At 50.9% G+C, this 27,513-nt stretch overlaps 12 protein-coding genes across 12 annotated transcripts, besides 1 other annotated feature; 5 read left to right on the forward strand and 7 right to left on the reverse strand.

Annotated features, from left to right (window-relative positions):
- Positions 1-27,513: part of a sequence feature (contig 1.98 826..565485(-1)) that runs on past both edges of the window.
- On the reverse strand, positions 12-1,873 carry ANIA_05725 (alpha-1,2-mannosyltransferase ALG11; the record flags this gene model as incomplete). The annotated part of the gene is made up of 3 exons (XM_658237.1): positions 12-1,274; positions 1,322-1,457; positions 1,515-1,873. The coding sequence occupies 3 exons, from the start codon at positions 1,871-1,873 to the stop codon at positions 12-14; spliced, it is 1,758 nt and encodes a 585-aa protein (XP_663329.1).
- ANIA_05724 (membrane insertase COX18) lies at positions 2,214-3,203 on the forward strand (the record flags this gene model as incomplete). The annotated part of the gene is made up of 1 exon (XM_658236.1): positions 2,214-3,203. One exon carries the CDS (start codon positions 2,214-2,216, stop codon positions 3,201-3,203), a length of 990 nt encoding a protein of 329 aa, XP_663328.1.
- Positions 3,324-4,623, reverse strand: ANIA_05723 (uncharacterized protein; the record flags this gene model as incomplete). Its single annotated transcript, XM_658235.1, has 3 exons — positions 3,324-4,336; positions 4,419-4,429; positions 4,475-4,623. 3 exons carry the CDS (start codon positions 4,621-4,623, stop codon positions 3,324-3,326), a joined length of 1,173 nt encoding a protein of 390 aa, XP_663327.1.
- On the reverse strand, positions 5,271-7,177 carry ptcF (type 2C protein phosphatase PTC5; the record flags this gene model as incomplete). Its single annotated transcript, XM_658234.1, has 3 exons — positions 5,271-5,382; positions 5,443-6,462; positions 6,519-7,177. 3 exons carry the CDS (start codon positions 7,175-7,177, stop codon positions 5,271-5,273), a joined length of 1,791 nt encoding a protein of 596 aa, XP_663326.1.
- On the forward strand, positions 7,572-9,864 carry ANIA_05721 (transcriptional repressor TCF25 family protein; the record flags this gene model as incomplete). The annotated part of the gene is made up of 1 exon (XM_658233.2): positions 7,572-9,864. The coding sequence occupies one exon, from the start codon at positions 7,572-7,574 to the stop codon at positions 9,762-9,764; it is 2,193 nt and encodes a 730-aa protein (XP_663325.1). The 3' UTR covers positions 9,765-9,864.
- ANIA_05720 (PQ loop repeat-containing G-protein coupled receptor gprJ) lies at positions 10,043-11,621 on the forward strand. Its single transcript, XM_050612262.1, has 5 exons — positions 10,043-10,345; positions 10,433-11,043; positions 11,116-11,165; positions 11,217-11,275; positions 11,328-11,621. The coding sequence occupies exons 1-5, from the start codon at positions 10,256-10,258 to the stop codon at positions 11,472-11,474; spliced, it is 957 nt and encodes a 318-aa protein (XP_050468204.1). The 5' UTR covers positions 10,043-10,255; the 3' UTR covers positions 11,475-11,621.
- rpp1 (ribosomal protein P1) lies at positions 11,663-12,810 on the reverse strand. Its single transcript, XM_658231.2, has 3 exons — positions 12,639-12,810; positions 12,243-12,456; positions 11,663-12,180 (listed from the first exon to the last, which is right to left on the reverse strand). The coding sequence occupies exons 1-3, from the start codon at positions 12,705-12,707 to the stop codon at positions 12,134-12,136; spliced, it is 330 nt and encodes a 109-aa protein (XP_663323.1). The 5' UTR covers positions 12,708-12,810; the 3' UTR covers positions 11,663-12,133.
- On the forward strand, positions 13,191-14,923 carry ANIA_05718 (uncharacterized protein; the record flags this gene model as incomplete). The annotated part of the gene is made up of 8 exons (XM_658230.1): positions 13,191-13,410; positions 13,476-13,557; positions 13,620-13,644; positions 13,703-13,981; positions 14,041-14,207; positions 14,260-14,473; positions 14,535-14,720; positions 14,774-14,923. The coding sequence occupies 8 exons, from the start codon at positions 13,191-13,193 to the stop codon at positions 14,921-14,923; spliced, it is 1,323 nt and encodes a 440-aa protein (XP_663322.1).
- On the reverse strand, positions 15,275-19,009 carry ANIA_05717 (nuclear import receptor PSE1; the record flags this gene model as incomplete). The annotated part of the gene is made up of 6 exons (XM_658229.2): positions 15,275-15,579; positions 15,630-17,695; positions 17,747-18,178; positions 18,247-18,422; positions 18,499-18,721; positions 18,827-19,009. The coding sequence occupies 6 exons, from the start codon at positions 19,007-19,009 to the stop codon at positions 15,372-15,374; spliced, it is 3,288 nt and encodes a 1,095-aa protein (XP_663321.1). The 3' UTR covers positions 15,275-15,371.
- Positions 19,551-22,166, reverse strand: ANIA_05716 (CBS and PB1 domain protein). The gene is made up of 4 exons (XM_658228.2): positions 21,711-22,166; positions 20,756-21,629; positions 20,611-20,705; positions 19,551-20,554 (listed from the first exon to the last, which is right to left on the reverse strand). The coding sequence occupies exons 1-4, from the start codon at positions 21,939-21,941 to the stop codon at positions 19,754-19,756; spliced, it is 2,001 nt and encodes a 666-aa protein (XP_663320.1). The 5' UTR covers positions 21,942-22,166; the 3' UTR covers positions 19,551-19,753.
- Positions 22,591-23,725, forward strand: ANIA_05715 (ribosomal 40S subunit protein S26). Its single transcript, XM_658227.2, has 5 exons — positions 22,591-22,636; positions 22,700-22,736; positions 22,946-23,073; positions 23,256-23,358; positions 23,427-23,725. The coding sequence occupies exons 2-5, from the start codon at positions 22,714-22,716 to the stop codon at positions 23,530-23,532; spliced, it is 360 nt and encodes a 119-aa protein (XP_663319.1). The 5' UTR covers positions 22,591-22,636; positions 22,700-22,713; the 3' UTR covers positions 23,533-23,725.
- On the reverse strand, positions 23,905-26,563 carry ANIA_05714 (uncharacterized protein; the record flags this gene model as incomplete). The annotated part of the gene is made up of 2 exons (XM_658226.2): positions 26,193-26,563; positions 23,905-26,138 (listed from the first exon to the last, which is right to left on the reverse strand). Exons 1-2 carry the CDS (start codon positions 26,380-26,382, stop codon positions 23,905-23,907), a joined length of 2,424 nt encoding a protein of 807 aa, XP_663318.1. The 5' UTR covers positions 26,383-26,563.

Here is a 27,513-nt window from a genome sequence, read left to right on the forward strand (position 1 = left end):
TGATATACTTCCTAATGAGTCATGCCAACTAATTTCCCAATTTCACCAACCCATTTCCTCGAAAACTCCTCTTCAGTAAACCTCAATGCAGACTTCCGTGCCCTCAACCGCATCCCAACCTTCTCGTCGTTGCTGAGCGAGAGTGCCTTCTCAAACGCATCCGCAAACTCTTCTTCGGTCGTCGCCCGGAATCCTGTCGCTCGTGTGCCCTTGCTCTCAAGAGAATCAGCACCAGACTCGGATTCAGGAAGATCGATCACAATATCCTCGCGTGGACCGCCCGAGTCATGGACAACGGCAATCAAGCCGGCGGCTTGGTACTCGACGACGCAAATACCGAAATGTTCGTTCCACATGGCATTTACGCCGATGGAAGCTGTGCCAAGATGCGAAAGGATCGTGGGCCAGGAGGCATCGCAGAGGAAGGTGGTGTTGTTGCGGATCCGGAGTTCGTGCGCGAGGAGGCGGAGGTTGTAGATATGGGTTTCATCTGGGCTAGAGGGGCGGACGGTCCCGATGAGGATGAGCTGGGGCTCTGGCTTTTGTTTCTTGGTCGAAGAGTCCTTGGTCGAAGAGTCCTTGGTTTTCTTGTGGCGTTCAAGAAAGCGGGCAAAGGAACGCAGGATGAGAGGGTGATTCTTTTCCGGCCGAAACTGGGCGATGTAGAGAAGTGTAGGGGTGCGGGTTGTTTCTGTTTCAGGTGTCACTGGAATAGTGGATTGGATGTCTGAGACGGCGGTCGGTGGAAAGACGACGACGGGATCTTTGTATTTGAGGGTTTTCGATGATAGGAAGGGCGTGTGTCGGGATGGGCCCCAAATAGAGCGGATATGTGCTGATGTCCAGGAGGAGTTGCACATGACGACGTCAATATGGCCGCCAATCCAGCCGTAAAGGTGGGCGAAGGCGAGCCAGTACTTGCGCTTAAGGGTGCCTTTAAGTCCTGTTCCCGCGCCGGCGTTGACGCCCTTCAGGCCAGTTTTGTCGTCGAGAGACTGAAGCATGTCGGTGGAGATGGTGGGGTAGTGCACGTAGGCACCTGTTGGAACTGAGGGAAAGAGAAGCTTGCAGAATGCCACAGCGAATGCGTAGCCCATGGTGTCGACAAAGACGTCGGGCACGAGAAGCGTGAAGGCGTCGTAGCCCACAATTAGTGAGCCGAGGGACTGGCCTAGAAGCGTCATGTAGGGATACATGCTGCTCTGGACATATTTCCGGGTTGTTAAGTAGAGCAACTCCACTGTTGGCGCGTGCAGTCGAATGTTGAAACGGGTCTTATATATGTCAGAAAAGGATATAGACAATACCGCCGGGGACATACCTGGACCCTTTCCAGCATAGCTGCTTTCGTGACATTCAGATCGCCGGTGTATATAGCACAGACAGCTTTGGGCCATCGTCTTTGCGTAGCTCTGACAGCTTCCCAAAGGACACGTTCTCCCCCGCCTCCGGCGTTGCTATATTCCAAAAAGTAAGCGCCACATACTCAGCTACTACCAGCAGAGACCACATACCAGAAAGGATGGAAGAAGCCTATGATCCCAGTCCACTCGTCTGTCCCTGACTGCTGGAAATTCTGACTAGCTGACCCGGAGCTGCTATCACCCGAGCTGGAGTCGACCTTTTCCCAATCCTCATCATCCGCTGACGTCGTGCTGGTACAAGCCACTTTGGACTGTTTTGAGAGTAGTTCGTCTTCATCTGCCCGGACACGAGACAAGATGACCTCCCTGCGAGCTTGTGTCCTCTTCCGGATCACCCATCCCACGCCGCGGAGCACAATACGGAGCAGTCCCAGGGGAAACTGGGGTAGAAGTACGCACGCGGCAAGGAGGGCGATCACAGAGATCAGAAATTTAAGAAGGAAAAGCATCATTGTAAACGGTTTGTTGGGAGCATACTAGCTGAGGGCAGTGGAAGCTGTCTACTAGATAAATAATTGTCGGTGATGAGTGGAATGATGCTGATGTTTGCTTTCTGGTCTTTTCGCTATCGATAAGCCCTGTATGGTACGGTATGGTATAGTTGGTATTATTTCTAACTATAGCATGGTCACCGCCCACGTGATAAATCGCATCAGATGGCACAGCTCGGAATCTTTCTGCCATAGAACTCTTTTGTGTTGTTTACCTCTGTGTGAGACTACTGTTCTTGTCTTTCGTTCTGCATGCAGTTGCCCTTAATTTGAAAGAAGAGACTTAAAACTTCTCAGAATGAGGCCGAGTCATCATCTCCCCCGGATGATGCCTCTGCAGCATGTCCGCCGCTTCCACCAGACGAGACAGGCTCCATTTATAAACGAGTCGCTGGAAGTAGCATCGTCCTTCATTCATGGCGTACACTCAGCCAGCCATTTGCCATGGGCTCTCTCAATCCCTTTGACTGCTTTCCTGATTCGAATGGGCGTGGCCTTGCCCCTGCAGATCTTCACTAAAGTCCAAGCTCGTAAAGAATCCGATTTATCCCCGATACTTATGGCTTGGCGACAGCATTATCAGAAGAAAGCACAGAATCAGACTGGTCCCAATGGCCCGATACTTGCGAGAGAGGCCAAAATCATGACCACTAAAAACGTCAAGGGCCAGTATGATGCTCTCCGCCGCCGCTGGGGCCTAGTCCGATGGTATAGGCCAGCCAATATCCTCCAGGTGCCGATTTGGATTACTGTCATGGAAAGCCTCAGGGCGATGAGCGGTGCTGATAAAAGCCTGGCTCAGACCCTGCTTGCACTGTTTTCATCGGGGGATTCGGAATCGCAAGGATCCGCCGCTCTTCGTCTTACCGTTGAGCCATCGTTCGCAGCAGAGGGAGCCCTCTGGTTCCCTGATCTGTTAGCAAGTGACTCGACGGGCATTCTGCCGGCTATACTGACCGTCACTATGTTGGTCAACATCCGCAACGGATGGAAGGTGCCGACACTGAGGAGTGCTGCCGACTTGCCCCTCAAAGAGATGGGGAAGCAGATGTCGAATACTCTATTTCGGTTGCTCATCCAATGCATGGCTCTAAATGTTGGGCTGGCATGTTATATGCAGGGAATGCCGGTAGCGGTTATGATTTACTGGATCACGAGCACGAATATCGCGACGGCACAAACATATCTTCTTCAAAAATACATGTTCCCCACTCCATCATTGAAGCCATGGAGGCAGATCCACATTGCTTATTCTAAACGGGGACAAAAGGCTGTGTTACAGAACTAGCCCACAATTCTGGAAATCCCGAGTGCTTGAAGCGACAAAAGACTATTTACGGAGAGCCGGAAATTCGGAAAATTGTCATCCTCAATGGGAAACAAGAGGCAAGGCGGATGAAGACATAAGTCAGAAGAACTGGTACCCTGGGGGGACTGACTGGCAGGTAGTGACAAGGATATCATGGCGGGATTTCGCAGCCCGCAACTCCATCCAGTTAAGATTCAAGTGTGGGATTTGAGCCATTCGAATGCTGATAAATTCAATGGTTGGTATCTCGGTGCAAGCCCAGCCATATTCACGTTGAAACACAATCGGATCCTCGCCCAAGTACAAAGCTGCGAATGCGTCGTCGGCACGGCCCCAGTTGGGAGGTGCCCAGCAAGGAAGGACGGGCTCAATGTATTTTGGATCTCCGGCATCTAGCTGCTCTAAATCAAAGTCCTGCGATCCCATGCGAATATCAGGATGCGAGATGTCTGCCTCATACATGATGCCACGAGCCTCAGCCCGCTGCAAGGAGTGGATCTCACCAGGGAGGTACTTTTGGAGAAATGTTAGTTGTTTATATGCGTTTACTCCACAAAGTCTCGCGGCAACGAAGGCCTCATCGATGGCAGGTTCAAATCGAAAGACGGCCTGAAGATGTTCGGTGATGACATCGACAGTCCCCCGACAGGTCCAGAGGAAATAATCATGATGTGTGTCCCAGTTGCGTGGCCAAGTTGACTGGTCAGGTTCAATATCTAGCTCTCGTGGTGAGGCGATCTCGGCTGCCTCACGCTCTCTTTCGACGTTACTCTCCAATCTCACCAACCGGTCCCAAGATAGTATCGGCAAGGGTGAGCGTGGAGGTCTTTCAGGTGGTACACGAGAACGACGGCTTTCGTCCTCAGTAGCGTCAACAGCTGCTGAAATGGCTCTCTGAATGATCATCTCGTTGTTGGCTCTGAAGAATGGTGTCGCTGATCCAGGGATAATGTCCCCACCGCGATCCCTGCGGAGGGTCACGCCCATATATCCAGCTTCATCCCGTTCAAAACAGTCCGCGTAGTGAAATGTCACTTCGAGAGATTCACCGTTCTCACTCTCATGCTCCTCGCCGGTCAAGTCGTCATGACGCTCCGAGACTGACATTGCGGCTATGGGAGTATGGTTAGTTCGGTTACAATTTCCAGGGTGGCAGTACCTTGAACGTCGATAACGCTGAGGTGGTATACTTACTTCCAAGTGAACTTTAGTTCTTTCGAAGCAAGCAGAATATAACACGAATTGCTCACTCTTGCTCGGACCTCACCAAGCCTCGGTCGATATTTGATCCAATCGCGGAGCCAACAAACAAAGCTAAGAAGTATCTTTGCAAAGTTTGCGGTATCGAAGCGAGAGACTCGGGTTTGAAAGATAGGCAGAAGCACGGGGAGTCCTTCATTGTACTGAAGGGAGGGTGAAGACAATGAGAAAAGAAGGAGAAGGGAAAAAGGACTTTTTTACCTCTTCATTCAGAGAGGGCCTTTCTGAGTGTGTTCGCTGTGTTCCTCAGGCAATGCGAACTGAACGATTCAGTTGCCTTTCCCTCACTGAAGTATGCCTGAGAAAGCTTAACCTCTTGTTATTTCATCAATACATTTCATTCTGCAATATAACCTAAAGGAACCATTTTCTCACTGGCTGCACTACAGCCATTACTACCACAAGAAGGACTAGCTAACTAGTCTTTGCTGGTACTGCCATTAAATTCATCATTCAGGGCACGACAGTTCACGTGGCCCCACCTTGATGTGACTCATGTGATATCTTCTCAACATAATCCTCACCTAGTAAAGGCTGCCAGGCAGAAAGACTCTACTCTTTCTTTGTTGGAACAGCCAGAGGAAAATACAAAAAAAAAATGTAGCTTACTTACATAGATCTTTCATAGCGAAGATAACAGTCATACATGAGACTTCACTTGTTGGACTGACCAGCCCAGAGCATATCAAAGTGCCTTCGATCCAATCGTCTACGATGATTTAAGAAGGATAGAGAATAAGTAACTAGGTGCAGTAAGACGAACTGCGACGGGTATTATATAACAGGTTAAAGCTTAGCTTTGATGTTATCTTCCGATGCACTGGCTTCCTCGTTGATGGAGATCGTGCGATTGTCGGGGCTCTCGCCAAAGAAAATGACTTCGACGGTTACATCGTCACTAGCAGGTGTAAATTAGTACTTCTGGGGGGTTCTCAGCGCAAAGGAAGGTAAAACATACCGATATCGTCTAGAGTAAGGGCTTGGGAGAGTGAGCAAAGCGCAGAGCATGTCCTTGTCCTTTCCGCCCATGGCGTTGCGGACGAGATGAGTGGCCGCATTCTTATCTTCAACGACGAAACGACTAGCGGCACCTGAGATGTCGTACTGCTGCTGACGTATCGGTCGACGTTGTCCGTCGGTACTGGTTTCCTTCGGTGCTTCTACAGGTAGCTGGGTCGGCTGGGAGCCGAAGAGACTCCGGACCCAGCTCTTATTGCCGGTACCGGCTCCGGCAGCGGCTTTTTGCTCTTCGATCCACTGCCCAACCAAGCCGACGACTTCTTCGTTGCTTAGCATCTCCCAAAGACCGTCGGTTGCGAGGACAAGGAAGTCGCCTTGGCTGGGATCAACCTTGGTTGTTGTGATGATGGGTTCGGCGGTGACATAAGGGGGGGTCTTTAGGAGGGGATGAGGGGTCCGACCGAAGAACTGGCGCTTGATCTTTTCCTGTGTTTCCTTACTCCATTTGTAGAAGGCGTCTCCGAAAGACCGACTAGGCTCGAGTTGGCCGAGGATACGTCCATTTCGGACAACGTTGGGCTCTCCTGGGTGTTCTTCGCGCAACCGCTTCATTTCAGAGGGCGTGCCGCCCGTCTGGTCTTCTGAAAGGGGTGTTGCTGTCCATTTACCGTTTTCTGAGCGACGGCCGAGAACGGCGCGCGAATCTCCTGCACAGGCTACCTTCAGATCCCGAGTTTGTGAATCGTAAAATGCGAGGAGAGCGCAGGAGCCGGAAAGAGCAGGAGCGAGCAATTCGGCTGCGGCGCGACGTGAATTGGACTTGAACACCTGGTTGACACTGCCGTGGACAATATCGTTATCTAAACGAACAAATCCCTGTTTAATAGCGGCATCCACGGCTTCGGATGACGGCAGCACTAGCGAAGGGTCCGAAGACGCGGACTTATATGTAGCGTTGAGCTCGCGAGCGACGTATGAAATGAGGACGTTGCGCAATTTGGCAGACGTTGTCCAGCCACTATGGCCGAAGGTTAGCGATGATAGTACATGTCTGAAAGTAATATGGACACTCACGAATGGCCGTCAAATACCGCCCAAAACATCCAGTCACTGCTGGATTGGCCTTCGTTTGCCGCAGACGTGGAGGCAGGTACCTCGACTATCTTCTCCGCATGGTCATCTTCGATAGGGGAGTTGCTCGGAACCTGAACAACATCATATCGAACAACCCCTTTACCTCGGTTCACCAGATATGATTCCTCGTTCTTCCTCAGTTTCTGCGTCGCTTGTTCAGGAGTCAGCATCTCTAGAAGTCGGCGATCAGAATCGTCAGTGTTTTTCTGCAATGGCTGCTCTCCAGAGAGCGTTGCCGTATAGAATTGATCGTTATCCACCAGGAGAGCACGGCGCGACGGTTCCGAAGGCTGTTCGGCGTGGGCAGTCGACGTGAACGACCGAGTTTGCGAGGAGGTACCGGCGGCTGCTGGTGTCTGGGAGCCGTCGCCTTGGTAAGCGTACCAAGCCCCAGATGCTACTACTGCCGAGACTGCTGCAACAGAGAAAGTTCGAAGATGCATCGAGGACTGAAGGGAAGCAGAAAGCTTGGGCGTGGAGTAGGATCGGAGACCGAGAGACGGACTGCTTGTGAACGAGATGGGCGGCGTCCTGCCGCCGACCCGCCATGCTGGGGCACGACGAGAAGAACGGAGCGCTTGAAGGGCTGCACGACGCATTGAGCCAACAGTAGCGGACTGACTGATAGAAATACCGAGGCTCGCTGCAACACTCGACCTTACTGCTGAGGAGTTGATGAGGCTCAGTGTCGGCAAATTATGCCCCAGGCATCAAGGCCAGCATCACCGCAACGTCAGCCAGGGGCGGTGGGCACAATTACGGCAGATACGAGCGGTACCAGAATGGTATTTGTAGTGGGATACTCCGCACTAAGCCGGTTTCGGATCCCGCCATTAAGTCCATTGTCGTCATCCCCGCAGTCACAAAATCTCTATTCTACTATACTCCAACATCTAATACTATCTGGAGGGGCTATTGCAAGAGGCAACACATGGTCATAACGCATTTTCAGCACGATTCCAATCCCATTCTGAGCACTGTTGAACTTCCTGGATGTCCTCCCGTGCGATTCGCAAGCTGCAAAAGCTGCGTGAGCAAGAGCAGCAAGCCGAGCTACAAGCCCAAGAGTCGAGCGAAGACGAACTGATAGCGAAGCCATCGAAACCGAAACCAAATGCCTTTGACCTTCTAAACGCGGCGGATAATGACGACGATGAGGACGAACAGCCATCGGAAGGCGAGGCTCCCGAGTCGGTAAATCAACCAACAGAGGAGGTAACAATCCCAGCAGCACCGGACCCAGTACAAAAGAAAAAGAAGAAGACAAAGAATAAGAAGAAGAAAAATGCGGCAAAACAGGAGCCTACGAATGAAGGTTCTGCCGACAAAGATCTGGATGAGATTGATCGGGCGTTGAAGGAATTGGCTGTCCAGTCGCAAGTAGAGGCCGGCGTGCAACGCACAGAAGAAAGAGTCGATGCTCGGTTCTCAAGAGACCCGGAAGATTTCTTGTCGATTGACTCAAAGCAACTTAACGCAACGAATGAAATGCGCAAGCTGTTTGGCAATGTCGTTCTGGAGAATTTCGACCAGCCAGATTCTGGCTCAGGCCGCAGACGGGACCGGGGCCGAGAAACAATAGACCTTGGCCGTGCTTTAACGGGCAGATACAGCCCTGCAAGTAGAGGACTCAGTCTCGCCGGAGTTACACAGAGGCGCAACATCTTATTCCAGGGCAAAGATGAGTGGCCGCGGGCTCCCAGTGGTGGTCTGGGAATGGAGGTAGCAGAGTCGCTTCCCAACGGCGTCACGGTCTACCGCTTCGTCCACAACGCCGCGTACCAAGATGTCCAGAGGCAGTTTGACCTCTGCGTGGAGTCAATGGATCCGCAAAGGATGATCCATCTCCTTCAGTATAATCCTTACCACATCTCAACGCTCCTCCAAGTGTCAGAGATCGCAAAACACCAAGGTGACCATGCAGTATCTGCAGACCTACTGGAGCGAGCACTTTTCAATTTCGGTCGTTCGGTCCATTCGTCATTCGGGAATCGCCTCAGAGATGGCAGAGCTAGGCTTGACTTTCTACACGCGGAGAACCGCGAGCTGTGGCTTGTTGGTTGGAGGTACATTGCCAACCTCGGAATGAAGGGGACTTGGAGAACTGCATATGAATGGGCGAAGCTGCTACTGAGCCTGGATCTGAAAGACCCTTATTGCATTAAACTCATGATCGACAATTTAGCGCTTCGTGGCAGAGAGTGGTCACACTTCATCGATCTCTGTACACAGACCAGGTTATCGCAAGAGTGGAAATACCTGCCAAACATCCAGTGCTCTTTAGCTTTAGCATACCTGCGACTGAACAAACAAAAGGAGTGTCGACAGCAGATGCGTGTGGCAATGTCCCGCTATCCATGGGTCTTCTGCAAGCTGGCCCAGGAACTCGACATCCAGCCAATTCCGAAGCGAATCTGGGGTAAGCTTCCTCCTACTGATGGGCACGAGCTGTTCACCGAACTCTACATTGTGCGTACCAAAGACCTTTGGAACACTCCAGAGGTAATCTCTCTTCTGGTCGAGGTAGCGGACACGCTATCAGAGGGAGATGAGCCGATTGAACCACCAGAAATTACTTTGGACATTGCGCGCCATGTTGTTCTTTCGGATGTTCCACGCGTTACAACGCATTTACCGACTCGTTTCGTCTCCGGGCGTATCTCAGCTTCTGATCCTCTACCACCTTACGAATCGGAAGCATTCCGACAGCAGTCGGATCCCACGCCGTCCTATCTGTCTCGAGTTCCCGAGGCCGAGAGGCCTGGCTGGATTCGTAACCTTATGGAGCAGCTGAACCACGGCGTGATCCCCTTTCCTCGATTTCGGGCCGGTGATGAAGAGGACCATGGAGATAATGAGCCGGTCGAAAATCATGTGCTACCCGTCTCGGGCCCTGAAGAGCAGGTAGTGCTCGAACAATGGCTTCTCGGCGATGGTCTGCAGACTCTTGAGGCGTTCATTCGCCAGCATGGCGTCGATCGAGGTAACTGGGATGAAGAAATCGATTATTCCCCCTTACACGAATATGTTGATACGCTATTTGAAATCGTACCGGACTCGGCCCGACAGGCGCTGCTTGATGGTGCGATCCGAGAAGCTGCGGGTCCCATAGTTGTGAGTCTTCTGCAGGATGAGATGGAGCTTACACGGCTGGAGTTGGAGGAACAGCAACGTGATGGACAATGATACCCCCCTTCCCCTGCCGCTAAGAAGGTTAATGTAAAAATACAACCTTTTATGATTTGTATGAATATTTAACTTTGTACGTGGAATTATTGGCATTCTGTAGCACCTGCAGCTGCAATCACGCAAGATTGCCGCGAAGCTTATTGGCCGGTTAAATTCCAGTTTGAGACCGTCCTATGAGGTCATTCCTTTATGTGCTCAATTGTACTACAATGCATATATGGCTCAAGAGCCTCAGTTACTGTGAAAATTGCAGCAAAACTGCTCATAACTTTTCAGAAGTTGCACTGGAGAACAAACTTAGATACAGGTCTTCGAACAGCAGCTTAGTCAAAGGCTCAGTGGATCCACCCCGCAATTAGCCGTTGGCGACAGCCTCAAGATCTGCTCAAGTTTCAAATGTTGGAAATCTCTGCGCGGCGCTCTCGCACCAGCTATTATCTCATGCGACCTTTTCAATACTCATATAATTGAGTGTCTACCCTCCAATTATGGCCGGGGAATTCGTTCCGTTGACTCCACGAGAAGCTGCATCAGGCCTTCTCGGTTCCATCTCCTTAACCTGCTGGATTTTTCTCTTAGTATGTGCAGTGTCCTGTTTTATCTCAGATATACTCATCGGTCACCTACGAGACCAAGAATCAAATAATGACTAACTCCATCATAAGGTCCCCCAACTAATTGAAAACTACCGCAACGGCAATGCCGAAGCCATCTCGCTCCTCTTCCTCTTCGTCTGGTTCGTCGGCGACATTACGAACCTCGCCGGTAGCGCCTGGGCGGGTCTTGTCCCCGTCGTCGTCGCAATCGCCGTCTACTTCTGTATCGCCGATGGTGTCCTAATCGGCCAGTGCCTTTATTACCGCGCTCGGAACTCGCGCGGCGCCGCCGCGCACCTTCGCGAATCATCGTCCGCTACACCCGAGCCAACGACGCCACTGCTTGGAAGAAGATACAGCGATGCGCTGCGTGAAGGTGATGGCAGTCGGCGGCGGAGGGACTCGCGGCCATCGTACAGCGCTGTGAATGGCTCTCAGCAAGCGCAATTGCCGGATGATACGCTTGCGAAGCTGGTTGAGGAGAATAGGATCGGGCAGGGGGCTTTCGTCAAAAATTCTAGCAGTGTCCTGGCTATTTGTGTCATTGGAATGGTTGGGTGGACGGTCGCATGGCAAACTGGGGTTTGGAGGCCTGCGCCGTTGGGAGGTACGAGTGGAGGCGTCGATATGGCGCCTGGGGCGCAGGTGCTGGGGTACATAAGTGCTGTCTGTTACCTGGGGTAAGTTTCCTGATTTCTGGATATCCTGTAGTTTCGAGGTTGTCTCGTTCAAGGTTCGTTGACAATGTGCAGGGCGCGACTACCCCAGATCTATAAAAATTACTGTGATAAGTCTTGTGAAGGTGAGTCACGCTTCCATGTTCCCTGGACTTCGACCTTCTTAACTATTCTAGGACTATCGCTATTGTTCTTCATTCTCTCACTCATGGGCAACTTGACTTATGGTGCTGGGGTGAGTTTAATGCTTCTCTACAGTATGGAGCTGCCTGACTAATCCTGTGTAGATCCTCTGCCATTCCACTGAGAGGAACTACTTCTTAACGAATTTACCCTGGTTGATTGGCTCTTTGGGCACCATGGTGGAGGATGCTATTATCTTTGCGCAGTTTCGCCTATACGCGGTCCAGGATTCTGCCGCAGAATTTGCTTGACCTTATGTCACGGTTATTTGTTTAGTCATGTGGTTTATTGTTGCGGGCGCGATGTTGGAAATCGGTTTTCATGTGGCCTGGCGTCAGGGTTACAAAATTTGTCGACTTAATAGATGTATGTCTACTAGAAAATTACTTGGTCTACCCTACTTGAGCTACAAGTAATCACAGGTATGGAATCCGAGATTCCACCCATCTGATTGCAGACGGAAACCTTTTGTTCATGGTCGCATGACAGACATCGCATAAGAGCTGGGCAACTAGCTCAAAAAGAATCAAAGTAGCTGATCAACATATATCAGATAGAAAACCGTAGGCGGCCAAGTAGACCTCGCCTCCGGACTACCATACATGCTGCTGTCTGTCCATTCACCATTAAGTTCCCAACAGCCGAAATCCTAGCGTCATCCGGTCCAGTACCTCTGCCATGACGTAGTCCATCATGCGAATGCAAGCATGGCGCCCAGTCCCAAATGATGTCTTTGTCCGGATATTTTTCTTTTTTGCCTTTTCCCTTTTTGATCTTCGTGCAGAGTGCGGAGTATCAGGTACGGAGAGATATGAGAGGGTTGAAGAAGCGAGGTCGGAAAGAAGCGAGGTGACGAGAAAAACCAAAAGGAAAAATATACGGGAAGCCGAACGGAATCTTTGCGAGACGTTTAGTCGAAGAGACCGAAGCCCATGTCCTCGTCGGACTCCTCCTTCTCTGTAACACGAAATAGTCAGTATCTGACTGGTATGGCAGCGGTTTATCAAACTGATTTTTACCTTCTTCCTTCTTCTCCTCAGCGGCGGGAGCAGCGGCATCACCACCAGCAGCGGGGGCAGCACCACCAGCAGGGGCGGCGGCACCAGCGGAACCGACGTTGGTGAGGAGGTCCTTGATGTCCTTGCCCTCAAGAGCCTTGGCGAAGATGGAAGTCCAGATGGGCTCAACTTCCTGAACCTTGGCGGCAGTCAGGAGAGTCTGGAGCTTGTCGGCCTATAAAACCCAGAACAATCAGCCCTAGATATTCACGCGCCATGTTGCGACCCTTAGGCGCAGGCCCAACTCCTCATTCAATTCGAAGCATTCTTCCACGTAATCGCTGACGGCAGTTTTTTATCCTCCCAGCAATTCCATTATCAACCCCGGACAAGGGGTGTAGACGAGGGAATACATACGGTGATCTCGATGCCCTCATCGGCAAGGATGAGGGAAGCGTAGGAGCAGGCGAGCTCGGCGGTAGACATGGTGTCGATGGTTGTCGTTGGACTGGACAAAGTCTCGAGAGGGATGGGGGAGGAGAGAGAGGAAGGACGGGAAGACCTTTTTTTTATCAACGACTGGCTTTGAAGAAGTCGAACGGGGACAGCCAACAGCCAGACCCAACGCGGAAATTGTGTGTTTGGCGGCCGAGCCCTCGCTTAGGGCTGTTCCAATCGCAGTCTAGCGCCAGCGCAAGTCCCGTGACTTCTTCCGCAGCACGCTCCTCGTGACCAGTACGCTACTCCATAATAGGAAATACCGACATCATACCTAGTAGGTCAGCGCTGGGAGCGATCAATAGGTGGGCTTCTATACGTCGTAGCTAGTACCTCTGCTACAATATCTGGAGCTGGTGCAGAACCGTGTTTTTCTTTTTTCTCATTGATCTGTCGATCTCCAATAACTCGTCTCCCATTGATCTACACTTTTCTAGTTTGTCCCCTATACTTCCGATTCCTGCGACCGTGATGGAATCCCCCGCCATCCAAACCCCGCTTGATCCGAAAGAGCAACCGATCTTGGAATCTGTACTTCGCATTCGCGACGCGCTTTATCTGCTGAAACAAGACAAATCGTCGTATATTAGATCTCGTGATGTCCTTCCTCTTTACGAAGAGGTGACCAAGGAGATAGAAAAGCTCAATGCTGTTCGGAAAGACCAAAACCGTCGTCTGGCCCATAATCGCTGTTAGTAGCATGGACCCCCAAAGCAAATTGACCCGATTTGTGCTAATTATGTGCTTCTAATACAGTGGATTACGTATTGGATGACTGTTTTCAATTGATCTCGCTTCTATTCTTGACGGTTGGGAGGAACAATGAGGCCCCGGCAGTGTGAGTCTTGCCAGGCTACATGCAATGGATGAAACTAATACCAAAGCTACTGTCGTATGCAGATACTCCCTTGCAGCCACAGTACAAGTACGGTCTCCAAATACCGATTTTCTATTTGTCCGAAGGATGCTGACCGAGCCTGCAGCGACTTCTTGACCATCTGGAAGAAGCCGGCTTTTACAGTGCGAAAGACCTAAGCTCGATTACAACAACTCTCGCAGGAATGCGCGAAACCCTGGATCGTGGCAAAGAAGCCCACTCGCCCGCCTTGTTGACTCTCCTGGAAAGTCGCCTGGACAAGTGCCAGATCAAGCTCGAGAAATTGCAAAGTGAGCTGACCAAACTGAGCCCGGAGCTCGCTTCAACGCATGAAACCCTAGTATCTGTTCTTCGATCAACCGCAGCCGTTAATACTCGTTCGAAGGTTCGTTGCACAATCATTACTAGTCAAAAAAAAGTACTGACAGAAGTGTCGCATAAAAGTTCTCTGCCGCAGAAGTGAACGGGCTTCGGGACCAACTGAAAAGAATCGAAGATTCAATGAAAGACGGCAACTTCGTTGACGCCAACGGGAATGTACTAGATAACCAGGAAGAAGTCAAATTGCTTCTGCAACGGTGTTGGCGCTGGACTGAGATAGTGCTGGAACGGTCTGTCACCCGCTAGCCGGAGCTTTCAGTCGTCTAGCTAACCTGAGAATAGTGAGGGTAAAATTGATGAGAGATTTCGAGAACAGTATGAGCGACTACTCGATATTCGAAACCAGCTGGATCGGCTCTCTGTCACACAAGCGTGGTCTCTCCGCGAAACAGATCTGTTCGTTTACCAACGTAAACTTGACCGAATTGATGAAGCAAGGGTAAATGGCAACTTTGTCGACGCTGAGGGAAAGCCAGCAGATCTTCATGCACAGCGGGTAGGCGTCATATATCATGTTTATGTGGTTACCCGGAGCTGACTAGGGAAATTGCCTTTAGACTCTCCTCTACTTGATTCGGAGAAGCTATGCGTACATTTATGCACTTCTCATCTCCTCAGAGCCTGTCTCAGAAGCACTATTACCCGTATACAATCAGCTCCAAACACTGCGGCGCTGTCTGCTAGAGGTCAAAGAATCCGGTGGTGTATCCAACTCGCGCGAACTCTATCCATATAGTATGAAGGTAAGCACGCTCAACTTTCTCGGCACATCCAACCACCCACTAACACGAATAAGCTCAATTCAATTGACAACATGCGCGTTGACGGTAAATTCTACATTGGCAATGACATCCCCGAGGGACAAGGTGGAGTGAACGCCTTGCTTGCCGAATGCTACGACCTAGTTTGGGAATTGCGGGCCGCGGTGGCGGACGACAAGGAGTAATCGACATACCTACGCATCGGCTCACTATTCTAATGCTTTCTCTATTCCTGCTGTGTCTTCTGTTTCTCTTCTTCCATGTATGAACGATTTGGAATTGGGAGGCTTGCTTTGATATGGTTTTGGTTTGCCAATGGCGTTTTAATTAGGTGCCATATTAATGTGAATCTGTGAACTTGCATCGTAATGATGTCCCATGCCACTGATTAGATACATGGCAATACCATAGGTAGGTGTAGTCTTTTGTAGAAGGCGATGCTATCTTCTAATGCCTTGGCGGCAGCTGAACATTTAAAGCAGCTCAATGGACACCGCCGGATAGGTATAAGACGGAAGTATCTCGCACATAATTCATTGGTCTAGACATGTAATTAACATGCTGATTGAAGTTCAAAAGAAAAATGCAGTATCGTATAGAAAAATAATAGGAAATCATGACATGAAACGGATATTACGAGAAATAGCTGCGGACGGCCGCCTGGTTCTCCGGGCTCACACCAGCAAGAATTTGTTCCGCGTTCAAGCCTGTCGCTTGCACCAAAGCCTTCGCGGAATTGGCCACTCGACCGGCGGTTTGGCCCTGGAGGGTCTCGGCATCCAGAGCTTGCACAATGTACCCGAAAACCTGGCCTGCGTTGGACATCACCGCAGGGTTTTGTCTGGTCATGTTAGTTGTTTTCTCTTCTCATTTTGCTAAAGACAAACTTACTGGTCAATCAACTGTGCGAGGAAAGAGTATGCATATGGCGCGGCCTCTTCGTCATAGGTGATTGGTAGCGTGGAAATCCAGTTGGCCGCTATTTCTGCTGCGTTTTGTACCTTGCTGGAGTTGAAGTGCAGAATCTTGGCAATGCTTGCAGATGCGTTTTCCGTAGCAAACACGTGTTCTTCCGTCCGTGATTGGGCGAACTGCGTCACCTGGAAGAGACTCGGAAGGCAAGCGGCAACGAATTCACTCCATGGTTCCCCGCCCTTCTGCGCTGCAACTCCGACGCCATAAGCTGCGGCCTGGCGGTTAGCTGCATTTGAATCCCGCAGCCCAGCAACCAGTGGCTGAATGATGTGATCTTTGTACCGCCAGGATTCCGGTCCGCAGAACTCGAGCACATCGTCCATGATACATAGCGCCCATTGCCGCTGCGTAGGGTCCTGACTCGTGATGAACGCATCGTAAAATGGCATCAGCTGCTCCCACGCAGGGAGGAACGATGTACCTTGGTTCTTGAAGATTGTGTGGAATGCCTTGTTCATATCACTGAGGAGGTTCTGGTCATCTTCTATGGCGTACTCGTAGTCTGGGTTCTCCTCTTCACCATCATCTGCTTCCGCCCTTTCTTCGGCCCGCGCCTTCACCCGCGATTGGTAGTCCTCCAGCGTAGACTTGGCAGACTGAATGAACGCCTGCAGGTGCTGTGGGCCTAGAGAATTCCTGCCAACCACCTCGACGGACTCATAGAAGCACTGATACATCTCGGCAAGCGTGTCAACAGTGGGCTCAGCACTCAGTACCTCGATAATCTTCTCTGCAACCTTAACCCACATGCCTGCAAAGCCAGCTGACTGTATTCCATGTGCCTTCTTGTACGAGTTGAGGAGCTGCGGAATCAATTTCGCCGAAGAAACTCGCACCGGGTCATGGAAGAAGAACGCAAGCCCAGGAACGGCGATCTTGTCCATCGTCTCTAGCACATAGGGCTCGAAAGCGGCCTCCAAGATCTGCGCGTAAATCGTGATGAGTTCGATAGCGGTATTCTTATCTTCCAAGGCGCTGGTCTTAATGCCGATGATTTTACCCTTGAGCGGTACGAGCTCCCAGCCCTCGTCCTGTTCCACCTGATCGATCTGGTCCTCGTCGTCGAGCAGCTGGATGTCAGCCTTGGCTGCAGCAACGGCTAAAAGTGGCGGCATCACGCCGGGGAGGTAAGGAACAAAGTCTTGTCCTAGAACCCGGCACATCCGACCCCAGCAGTGGAGGAGGTATTGCGATTGAGGGTCATCCGCGTCGACAATGCTCTGCTGGATGTTTCCAAGCAGCTGCACCAAATCTAGAGCATCCTGGCCCATTTTATTTTTACCGACAGCAAGAGCAATTAGAGTAGCGCATTCCATAGCCTTTGCTCGGAGCAGACGATATTCCTTGGACTGCTCTTGCTTCAGCACGTTGAAGAGTAATGGCATCAGAGTGTCATAATACTCCTCGAAGGCATTCTCTGCAGAGTCCGCGATTGTGGCGATTGTCGACAAAGCCTGCTCCTGTACATAGCGCTTGGGACTGCGAAGAAGCTGCAACAAGTTCCGCAGGAGATCTGCGAGGTAGGGTTCGAGGATATTACGCTCAGCCTCTTCACAGAAATTAACCAAAGCCGCGGCAGCGTGCGCTTGAACACGAGGTTCAGCGCTGCTAAGGACTGGAATGATGTTGCTAAGCACAACCTGGTGGTACTTCTCCTGCATCGTGCCCGCAAAATCCGTGCTCATCTGACCCAAAGCATTGCAACCCGCATAGCGGACTCGTGGGTGGGGATCTTGCAGAGCAGGAACAACGATGCGGAGGACTTGGTCCAGCTCACCTACCATTAAATCCCGGCAGCCTTCAGAGATGGCTGAGATGGCCATGAGCGCGGCATGACGGTCACGCCAGGCGGCCGAAGACATCAACTTTGGAATCCACTCGAAAGTAACCGGAAGAACAACTTGGCCTCCGAGCTTATTGGCAAGGCGATCCATGCATTGCTCACCAGCAACATGGTTCAAATCGCTTTCTTCCAAATCCAACTGCGATTGTCAGCACATTAGAAGATGCCAGATAATGAGGGAGAGACATACATCTTCCGATGCATTCCACTCAGACGCATCATCGTCGTCCTCACCGATGTCGGTCATCAGGCTCAAACATTGGGTCACCATCTGTGTTGTGAAATCGGGATCCTTCTTGCAAGTTGCGGGGGCGTAATCCGCAAATGTAGCCATCAGCTCTAACGCGTTCTGCCTGACCTGATCACTGAGCTCCTTGTTCGCGACAACGCTGACACTGAATTTGACCAAGTTGTTAAACAGGCCCTTGAACATTTTGGGGCAGATTTCCGCTAATTCAATCAAAGCCAAAAATGCTGATGAAAGCTCATCACTCTCGGACGACTCCTTCAGAGGGGGTAGAACGTTGAGCATCTCCGGCATGAGTCCGAAGAATTTCGGTTGAGACTTCTTGGGGAGGGAGCGGAAGAATGAAGCAAAAGCCTCCATGGCTGCGATGCGCACCTACAACATACGATATCAGACCAAATTATTCCTGGACCGCAACAATTTTGAGGCGAGTAAAAACATACCGCAACGACATCATCCCGGAAACCCTTTCCGAAAACACCAATGACAGCATCTTCATGAGGCTTCTCAATAACACTGGGGGTCGTCGAAAATATGCGAAAGGAAGCCTCTCGGAGACCCGCGTCAGGGGATTGGCTGGCTTGAAATAGAATACCTAGCAATTCCGGCCATTGATCTCCTAGATATTTAGGAAGAATCATTCGTTAGACAGATTATCAACTACCTTCCAACTCTTCCCCCAGTGTTGTGCATACCGTTGTCGGTGTATTGCCTCGCAATTTCGGCCACTGCGTCACCAATCTTTCTTCGGACGTCATTCGCCGACTCGGTAGTGAGACAGGTAACTAGCTTTTGCCGAATGACCAGCCTCTGCTCACGGGCTAGAGTTGAGAAAAGCTCCTTGGCCTCGTTCGTAACAGGGTCTTTCCGGGTTTTGGTCGCAATTCGTCGGAACAGGACAGCGGAGAATGAACGTGTCTACACAAGATCAGTCGTCTTTTCGTCCCAAGTGACTGAACACAGAAGCAGCGAATACTCTCGTTCGTCTCAGGACGACCCCTCCTTCTGGTATGAAGCACTTACACCTGTTTCTTCAGCACCCTCAAGTTGCTCCGCAAGGCCCATCAAGAGGACATCCGGACGATTTTGAATCCAGTCATTATTCAACTGCTCTTCCGCCTGCGAGCGGATGTTGTTGTCCGGGGTGCTCAGTGCGCGTAGCAACTGAGAGAGGGCGGCATGAACTTCGGGGGGCAGCAGAGACATCTCGCCCGCTCAACCTCAACTGCCGAACCAAGACGAAAAGCAGAAAGTCAGATCGCGCTCCCGGACAAATCTCAGAACGCGAGCCGAGATGTATACCCAGATAGTCGGATAGTAGTGAGTTGGTAGTCTGGTCAGGAGGATATTTTTTTTTCAAGAAAGGAAATTGTTTTGGTGGGGGAGGCGGTGGGAGGTGGATGTACGGAGTGTAGTGGTCTACCTAGTGGAGGGGGATCGAGTCAGAGAGCAATCAAGACCCAATGATAAGGAATCAAGACCAGGCCGTTAGGGAGAAAAAGAATACTCGACCACAAAGGTACGAAAACCATACAGCGACCGAGTATTAAATCGCGATTAAAGCCGAAAACCTCAAGGATCACGCTTCCCTCCCTGAACACGCTAGTCCAAACCCGGTAACATTAGCTAGCTCTAAGGCACCAGGTGTTCATGCCTGAAGATAATGTGAAGAATATGACGAACCAAACTACATGAGTACAGGCTTGAGAACTTTCATATGGATCTAAATTAAATCGCCTTAAAGGAAAATTACATATCTACCTAGACTATTGTACTATGTCATTGGAGTTACCAAAGCTACTGTATCGATACACAAAAGCGACCAAATGGCGGAGCAGCGGAGATGGACGAAATGAACACAAACACGCTATTTGGGGGTGTACAAAAAATGATAGACAAAAAGGAATAGATGCAGACGTCTAATCTTCGAGTTGATGTACAACGCGACTTTTACCGCGAGGTAGCGCGGCTCAGGATAAACACTCCGGCAATGACAGCCGCCAAAGTGACAATTGCTCCTGGGAGCAATAAGTCATTGGGAACGCCTGCAATAAGTTGCTCTTCGGGAGGATGGGCGGGATACGCCTGAGTTGCTCGGGGCTTAGGGATAGGCGATTCTTCTGATAATTGGTCGTCTGAAGCAGGTGTCTTAACCTCCACAGGCTTGACAGGGGCGGGTTCCACAGGGGCAGGAATAACTGGAGGTTGAGCTGGGTCGTGAACGAAGAGGTCTACCTTGTCACGACGAGCGTGACGAGCAATGTACACGGCGTCAACGAGATCCTGATCAGTGGTGATAGAAACGGTATCCCCCTCATTGTCCACATAGCTCAAAGCGTAGCCTGTGTTGCTAAGTACGCCATCCGCACAACTGGCCGCACCACCAACAGCTTCAACCTCGGGGCCAAGTTTTGCAGTAACCTGAGCCACGAGTTCGGCGATACCAGCAGCGGGGAGGATATTTACTCTGTGCACCCGGCCACTGGGTGCTTTGAACTTGAAGGGGAACGGCGAGAGTTCTCCGTGGTGGAACTCAGAGTGCTCGTCTCCGCCATGGTGAGACGCGGATTCATTCGGAAGAACGCTATCCCGTGCGTCGAAGCTAGCTTTGGGCGACTCGGGATTGACTATTGACCGATGCGGTTGGTGGCTCTGGCTTCCAGAAACCATCGAATCGGACTCGTGGTCCATTGACAGCCAGAACTTGTTCCAAGCTGGCCCTTCATCATCTTGGGTCGACATTGAGTTGATCTAAAAAGCAGTTTCAGTGGCAGCCCTATAGAGACATGCGCGGAGTGTCCACATACCTGCTCTAGGGTAGCGTATGTAAGTTTGAGCACATCTACCATGCCCACAATCTCGCCCCCCTCGTTCATTACAGGCAGATTCAGGTAGTGCCCGTCTGCAAATCTAGTTAACTCTAATCGGATCTACAAGCAGGTGGATACTGACCATGCATCTTGCGGAGCGCAGCTTGAATACTCATATCGCTTGGAGCAAAATCGGGATGGGGGGTCATGACCCTAACGACACTACAGGTTGCAGGATCAAGGCCCGGGGCGATTACACGGAGGACGATATCCTTGCTGGTAAAAATACCTGTGATGGATCCTTGATCTTGCACGAGCAGAGCAGTCGTGTGATGTTCCTTCATCAATGCGGCAGCCTCTTTCACAGTGGTCCGGACGGAAACTGTGGTGGGCGGCATACCGTCTAGTACGGATTCGAGTGTAGGACCAGACATCTTTGAACGAAGGGCCTCAACATATTGGATAATCTGTTGGGGTTGGCTAGAGCCAAGTTCTGACTGGACACCCTCCAGCGCATCGTAAAGCTTGCGGGAGGAGCTGTAGGCGCGTTCCAGTTTCTCCATAGCGTCGTAGAAGCACTTGGTGATATCCAGGACACCAGAAATATCCTGGTTTTCGTCCATGACAGGTAAATGCCGGAATCCTTTCCGAACCATCAAATCGAGGGCATCTGTAGCGCTAGTATCCGTCCTCGCACATAGTGGGTTCTTCGTCATGATCTCAGAGACCGTGATATCTCGAGCCTTGAGACCAGCTCCTACTACCCTAAATGCAAGGTCCTTGGCGGTAAAGATACCAGCGATTCGATCATCGTCGTCCGTAACCAAAACACAGTCTTCTCTCTTCGCTGCCATAAGCTGCGCAGCCTCGGCGATTGTGGTAGAGGGCTTGATTTGTAGAGCCGAGCTCGGCTTTAGCGCAAGGACAGTGCCTGGGGGAGCTTTGCGAGTGCGATTCGCTCTTGCTGGGTTGCTTCTCTTCTTGTTGAGGTCCGCCTCCAGCTTCCGTCGAATAGCCTAATGCACAAAATGAATCAGAACCACATGTTCACAACTGTATTATCGCCTATATAAGGCTTGTGGAAGAATTTCTCGTACCTCATCGCGCTTCGACTGGTTCTGCCTTTGCCGACTGCTTGCCGCACTCATTGTGGAACTGCCGATGTCACTTGATGGCGTGTGAGGGTTGTGAGAAGTAATCGTTGACGAAGACTCGGGTCGAGGGCGTGGAATGTGAGAAGCTGAGCTGCCTCCCTCAAAATCAGGCAATCTGCCGCGTCCGACGGTTCTGTGGCTAGTAGTGCCCCGAAAGGTGGGAGTTGAAGACATATCTAGGACCTGGAAACGGCGGACCGGAATTCAGGGATCAGGAAAAATGAATGAGAGATGAAGTAAATGTTTTCGAGGACTGATTGACTCGATAAACTTTAAAAAAGACGAAAACAGGCGGGATGAAAGACAAGAAAGACGATGCGAGCCAACGAGAAAGATACGGGCAGACCGCAAGACAGGGGGGGATTTCTAGTGGAGGCTTTAGCCCAGATCGACTATTTGTTGTCGCCGCTTAAACTAGCTTCGATTTTCAATAGAGGACTCTTCCTTGAAGAGCTTCTGTCACACGACCCCGACTTATATGTACACCATATGTAATCCCTTCATTAATGAGACTGGATCAAGCCAGGTGACACTATCACTGTAAATCGTTTATTGACGGTGTGGCCTGACTCTGGCCCAACATGAAGTAAACTGAAATCCCCGTATTGGCTGACCGAAACAATCCGCTGGCACTGGGCGGCCGCTAGTCCATTTTGGAGAGCCGCCAATCGGCACGTGCATCCGCCCGCTTGGATCTTAGGTTCCTGAGGCATATGCTTAAAAAACTTTTATTTGCCTCAGGCTGCAAATCCCGTGACCGGAACTCGCTTAAGGGGATAGGGCTTTCAACACACACTGACATATCTCCATCCCGAAAGAGTGAGCGTCCGGAGACTGGAGCACTAACGACAACCAACCCCGACACCCAAGTACGCGTCGACCTTTCCTTCAACCCCTAACTTTTGACTTTACATTCTCTAACCGAAATCCAGAGAAATCCGTCAAAATGGTCAAGAAGAGGGCGAACAAGTAAGACCGCAACCCTTCCCTGTCTAGCACGATTTTGGACTCTATATCGACTTCCCGAACTCTCGAATGTGGCGCCAATGGACGACTGCTATACTCTCACCTTGAAAGATGCTCAATATCATCTCATGACGAGCGGGAATAAGAGAATAGAAGCTCGAAAGCGTTCGGAAATAGTATGGATTCAATGTCAGAAACTAACAGTTTTATAGCGGCCGCAACAAGAACGGCCGCGGCCACGTTAAGCCCGTGCGCTGCTCCAACTGCGCTCGCTGCGTTCCCAAGGACAAGGCCATCAAGAGATTCACCATCCGCAACATGGTCGAGTCTGCTGCCATCCGTACGTTGACCCCGCCTCCGAATGAACCTTCGATCCGTTGTGCGCTGTTGTACCGAAAGAGCTGGACTACGTGATTGGAAACCTCGAGAATGGCACGGAATATCGAAAACATCGCACGCACGGGTCGGAAAACTGGATATTCAGAGCGCAACAGACACTAACCTGAACTTTCCGCTTTCTAGGTGATATCTCCGACGCCTCCGTCTTCGCCGACTACGCCGTCCCCAAGATGTACCTCAAGCTGCAGTACTGCGTCTCCTGCGCTATCCACGGCAAGATCGTTCGGTACGCCTTCTACCCTGATGCTTTGAAATCGACTCCGGCATAACTCTGGTTCTAACGATTTTTAATAGTGTCCGCTCCCGGGAAGGTCGTCGCAACCGTGCCCCTCCCCCTCGCATTAGGTACAACAAGGACGGCAAGAAGCTGAACCCTCCCCAGGCCGCCAAGGCTATGTAAGGGTGTCACGGGAAAATGGAATTAGTTAAAACGGCATGAATGTTACTTTTCCCTTTTTTTTGTGAACAGACTCTTCTTACACGGTGCCAATGGAATGAACGGGTTTCACCTCGGGGTTGAAAAAAGACATTACCGGTCTTGAAGCACCAGACTTCATAAGACGATACCAAAAATAAATATAAGATTATGACCCACATCTTTTCCCATTATAGCGGGACGGAGTAGGATAAAGTACGGGAGAATTACGACTCAAAAGAGAGAAATCTAGTACCGGAACGTGTTCGAAGAAGAGTCCAAATAATATGCATTCTACGGGTATAAAGCATTCATGCCCCAGCATCATGCCGTTATCGCACTTGATGTCGTTATCTCTCAGGGATACAAGTACCCTTTCTCAAAATAGTTCCCATACAGGTCCACCCACCCGCTTCGCCCCTTAGGGGTCGCATTTCGGACAATCTTGACTTCCCCTTTCCAGTGCCCTTCAACATGGTGGGCGATGAACGAATAAGGTCCAGGGACGGGACTCAACGCTCGGACGCTTGAAGACGGGGACGCCCCAGCAGCCGAGCCCATTGTGTACTGAGACTGAGACTGAGGCAATAGGGTGTCATCCATGCTTCTTCTCTGAAAAGTGGACCGTACAACCTGCTCATATTCCAGTTTCTTTCTCCGCCGGAAAGCGGCCAGTTCAGATACGAGATCCACGATTGGTACTGACGGTACAGATGCAGACGAAGCATTATGAGTTTCCGCTGTGCATGTTGTACCATCAGCTGGAATCCCACATTCGGTTTCGTTGAAAAAACTAAAGTCATCCGATGCTGCGGACCAAAGGCGTTCGAGATCCCAGTCACCCGTCACTGACCTTTGGTGTCCAATCTGGGCGCTGACGGATTTCCAAGCGGTCGATTTAATAGGTTGGAGGGAGTGGGTTACTGGTGTTATTTCCAGGACTAGCTGGCGCAAGCCAAAGAGGGACTTTGCTCGTTCCTGCTCAGCCCTCGCCCGGTCTTGGCCCGGTGGTAGGGAGTAATCTGATCCTGCTTGTAGGGTTGCGAGTAGCGCTTCGTTGGAGCAAGCAGTCACAAAGCGAATCAACGACTCCAGGATTGGTGAGGTGGCAGAAACGTGGGACGGAACATCTGTGAGCACCAAAACCTCAAGGTGAGGAATATGGGAAGGGTGGAGAAAATCAAAGTAGCTTCCGATTCCTTGTCGGCGAGGCTGATAGTTAGGTCGCTTTGCAAGCAGTTCTTGGATTTTTCGTGCACGCGGACCTTCCATGAGACTAGGAGAACTACACAATGGAATGGGTGCACTTGATATTGTAGCGTGTGTGTCCGAAAAGCCGGCCAAAGTGGTCCTAATGGCTTCGTTAGGGCTAGGCAACACCTCTGGCGCGAAAGCAGAGCCTCGCCTTGGGGCCATTGGACGTTCATGTTCATATCCGATGCCACTTTGGCCGTCTTTATTACTGCGCACACTGTCAGATGACTGGGGTCTTGGGGTACTTCCTGCAACTTCAAACACTGGAGTGTTGTCTGCGGGGAGCTCATGTATCTGGGTGTCGTGAGTATCCAGCTCACTTGCACGCGCCATCGCATGCTTCCCCGAAAGCTCTGGAAGGAAATCAACCCCTGACATCGACCTTTCCTGCAGAGCGGTAGAGGTGCAAATAGTATGATGCGCCCTCAGGTAAGTTAAATTCTCCTTTGCAGCCGTGCCCAGAATGGGTATCAGCTTCTCAGAACCCGCGTATGCTTCGCGTCTTCCATTGGACTGAACTTTGATGCTGCGCTTCGCCATATCAAGAGTTCCTACATCTAAAACATGTAGTTGGGATGTCGCTAAGATGCTCGCTATCCCGTTGACACTAAACTGGTTGTCCGCGAGATAAAGATGTGTGATTCCCACATTTGGTAGATCTTCAACCCAAGAGCGACCTGTCAAAGGACTTGTCAACGCCTTTCGGAATTTCTCGTCCAACCCGGGCGATCGGAGAAAGGTTGATTGAGGACGCAGATGATCATGGTTTGGCGGCCCAAAACAAGCATGAAGTAGCGGCTGAAGAGCCGTGTCGGTAAGCTTATTCTCCCGCAGGTCAAGGAACCGAACCCTATGGCCGATAGCATTTGCCAAAAACGCTGCATCAATATCCTTTAATCCGATACCTCGTAGCTTGAGCACTTGCAGCCGCTCGAGTTGGGATAACGCAGATAGGACGGTCTGGTCTTTCGCAGATGTCGTATACGATAAATCGAGATATATCAGCTCCGGAAAGCGTAACAATGTCTCCGCTATGCCCAAAGACGTCGTGTTCGGTTCGCGCTCCGCTATGAGCAGGCGTGTATTGTATGTTCGCGATGATACTCCCCCCGACACAGCACCCCGCAAAGCCATCATGGCACTGTGGTCGAAGAACGGCAATTCAGACACTATCAGAGACTGCAGACATGGCAGGTACTCGAAGATCTCTCGCAGCCATTCAGGACGTGGGCCGCCATAAATCTCCGAAAGCGCTGGAGGCATATGGAGGGTGTGCGTTAGCCTCCGTACTTCAGGACGGGCATACCTGAGGGTCCTTCTGAATCTCGTCAAAGCGACTGTCGTAGAGATCAGAATGTTAGTATATTATAGAGCGGTTGGGTAGCAGTTACCGTAGACTTCATCATTTTCCGTTCCAAAGTGAGATGCTGGGTTTCCCCAGAGAAACGGCATGAACACTGCATGCCATCTTCGACAGACTAGAGTAGCAGCGCAGAGGTCGCTCGATGGTATGTATTGGGCGATTATGGTCCAAGCGTCCCTGGTCGTTGCAGTTTCATAGGACGGCGGCACAGTCTCCATTATCCGCTTCGATACGTAGCTGTCTGGAGGTCTAGGACTGTGCGAACATAGCTTTATGGTATCTGTCCGAAGACAGTGGTAGGCTCGTCAAGCGAAAATAATAATAAGTGATAGATGAGCGCGATGATGGCACTGCAACAGGGTCGGGCAAACATCGATGGGCCCTGCCACTCCTGAGCGAGTCATGGGCGTCTGACTTGACCTATAATGAGTGGAAATCAGGATGTTTTGGGGAAATGCACTGCCATCTAGTTAGCGCCGCGTAGCGAACTTAGTGTCTACTTCGTAGATTGCGAGTAGCAACATCGATCAATGTTTGAGTATGGTCTCCCAGATATCTCAGGAGATCACAGGCCCCATGACGGGAACCCGGTCAGATGATCCAGATCCCCTGAGAAAGTCCTGAAGAAATGGAAATTGAAGGGCTCTGCTGATGCTTTGGTGGTAACGCAATACGCGCTGAAAAGCTCAGCGAGGCGGGAAGATACAGGTATTTACGACAATACAAGGCTAACTGACGTCATGCTAGACACATGATTTGGAAGCGCCCGCCAAACCATCGAAGGAGCCTGTGCCTCTGATGCAGAGAAAACACATAATAAACGCCTGACAAAGATCTTACGTCTTATGTTTTTTACGTCCTTCCTTTACTCAACGCAGCAACATGGATTCCTGGCACCGGAATGTCCGTTTACTACACCAAATCGACGAGTTCCTTGATATAGACTCAACGCAACCGCATTTCGTTTCCGACTTTGTTGCTCTCATAGATGCTGTCCGCGAGGGGCTGTACGTGATCGATGAGGACATCAAAATTCCAGACTCACAAATCAACCTGCATTTTCTGACCAAGTTGAAATCACGTCCTGAATGGAGAGAATGGGCATTGGCTATGCTGCGGGACAGTCGAATCAATGCTTCCAACCTGACCGGTTGCATGTCATTTCGAGAACTTGTAGACCTAGCACTCAAGCAAGAGCAGCTGCTTCTACAGCAACGCCGGGATAAGCGAGAGAGCGGCTCTGCACGCAAGGTCTCTTTCGCCCAGTCAGAGGTACCACAGACGCCTCGGTCCCTCACGCAGGAGGATATCAATTCCTTTGTCGTTCAGGAAATGCAGAATCAACGGGC

The sequence above is a fragment of the Aspergillus nidulans genome, chromosome V (assembly GCF_000011425.1).
Source record: "Aspergillus nidulans FGSC A4 chromosome V".
NCBI lineage: Eukaryota > Fungi > Ascomycota > Eurotiomycetes > Eurotiales > Aspergillaceae > Aspergillus > Aspergillus nidulans.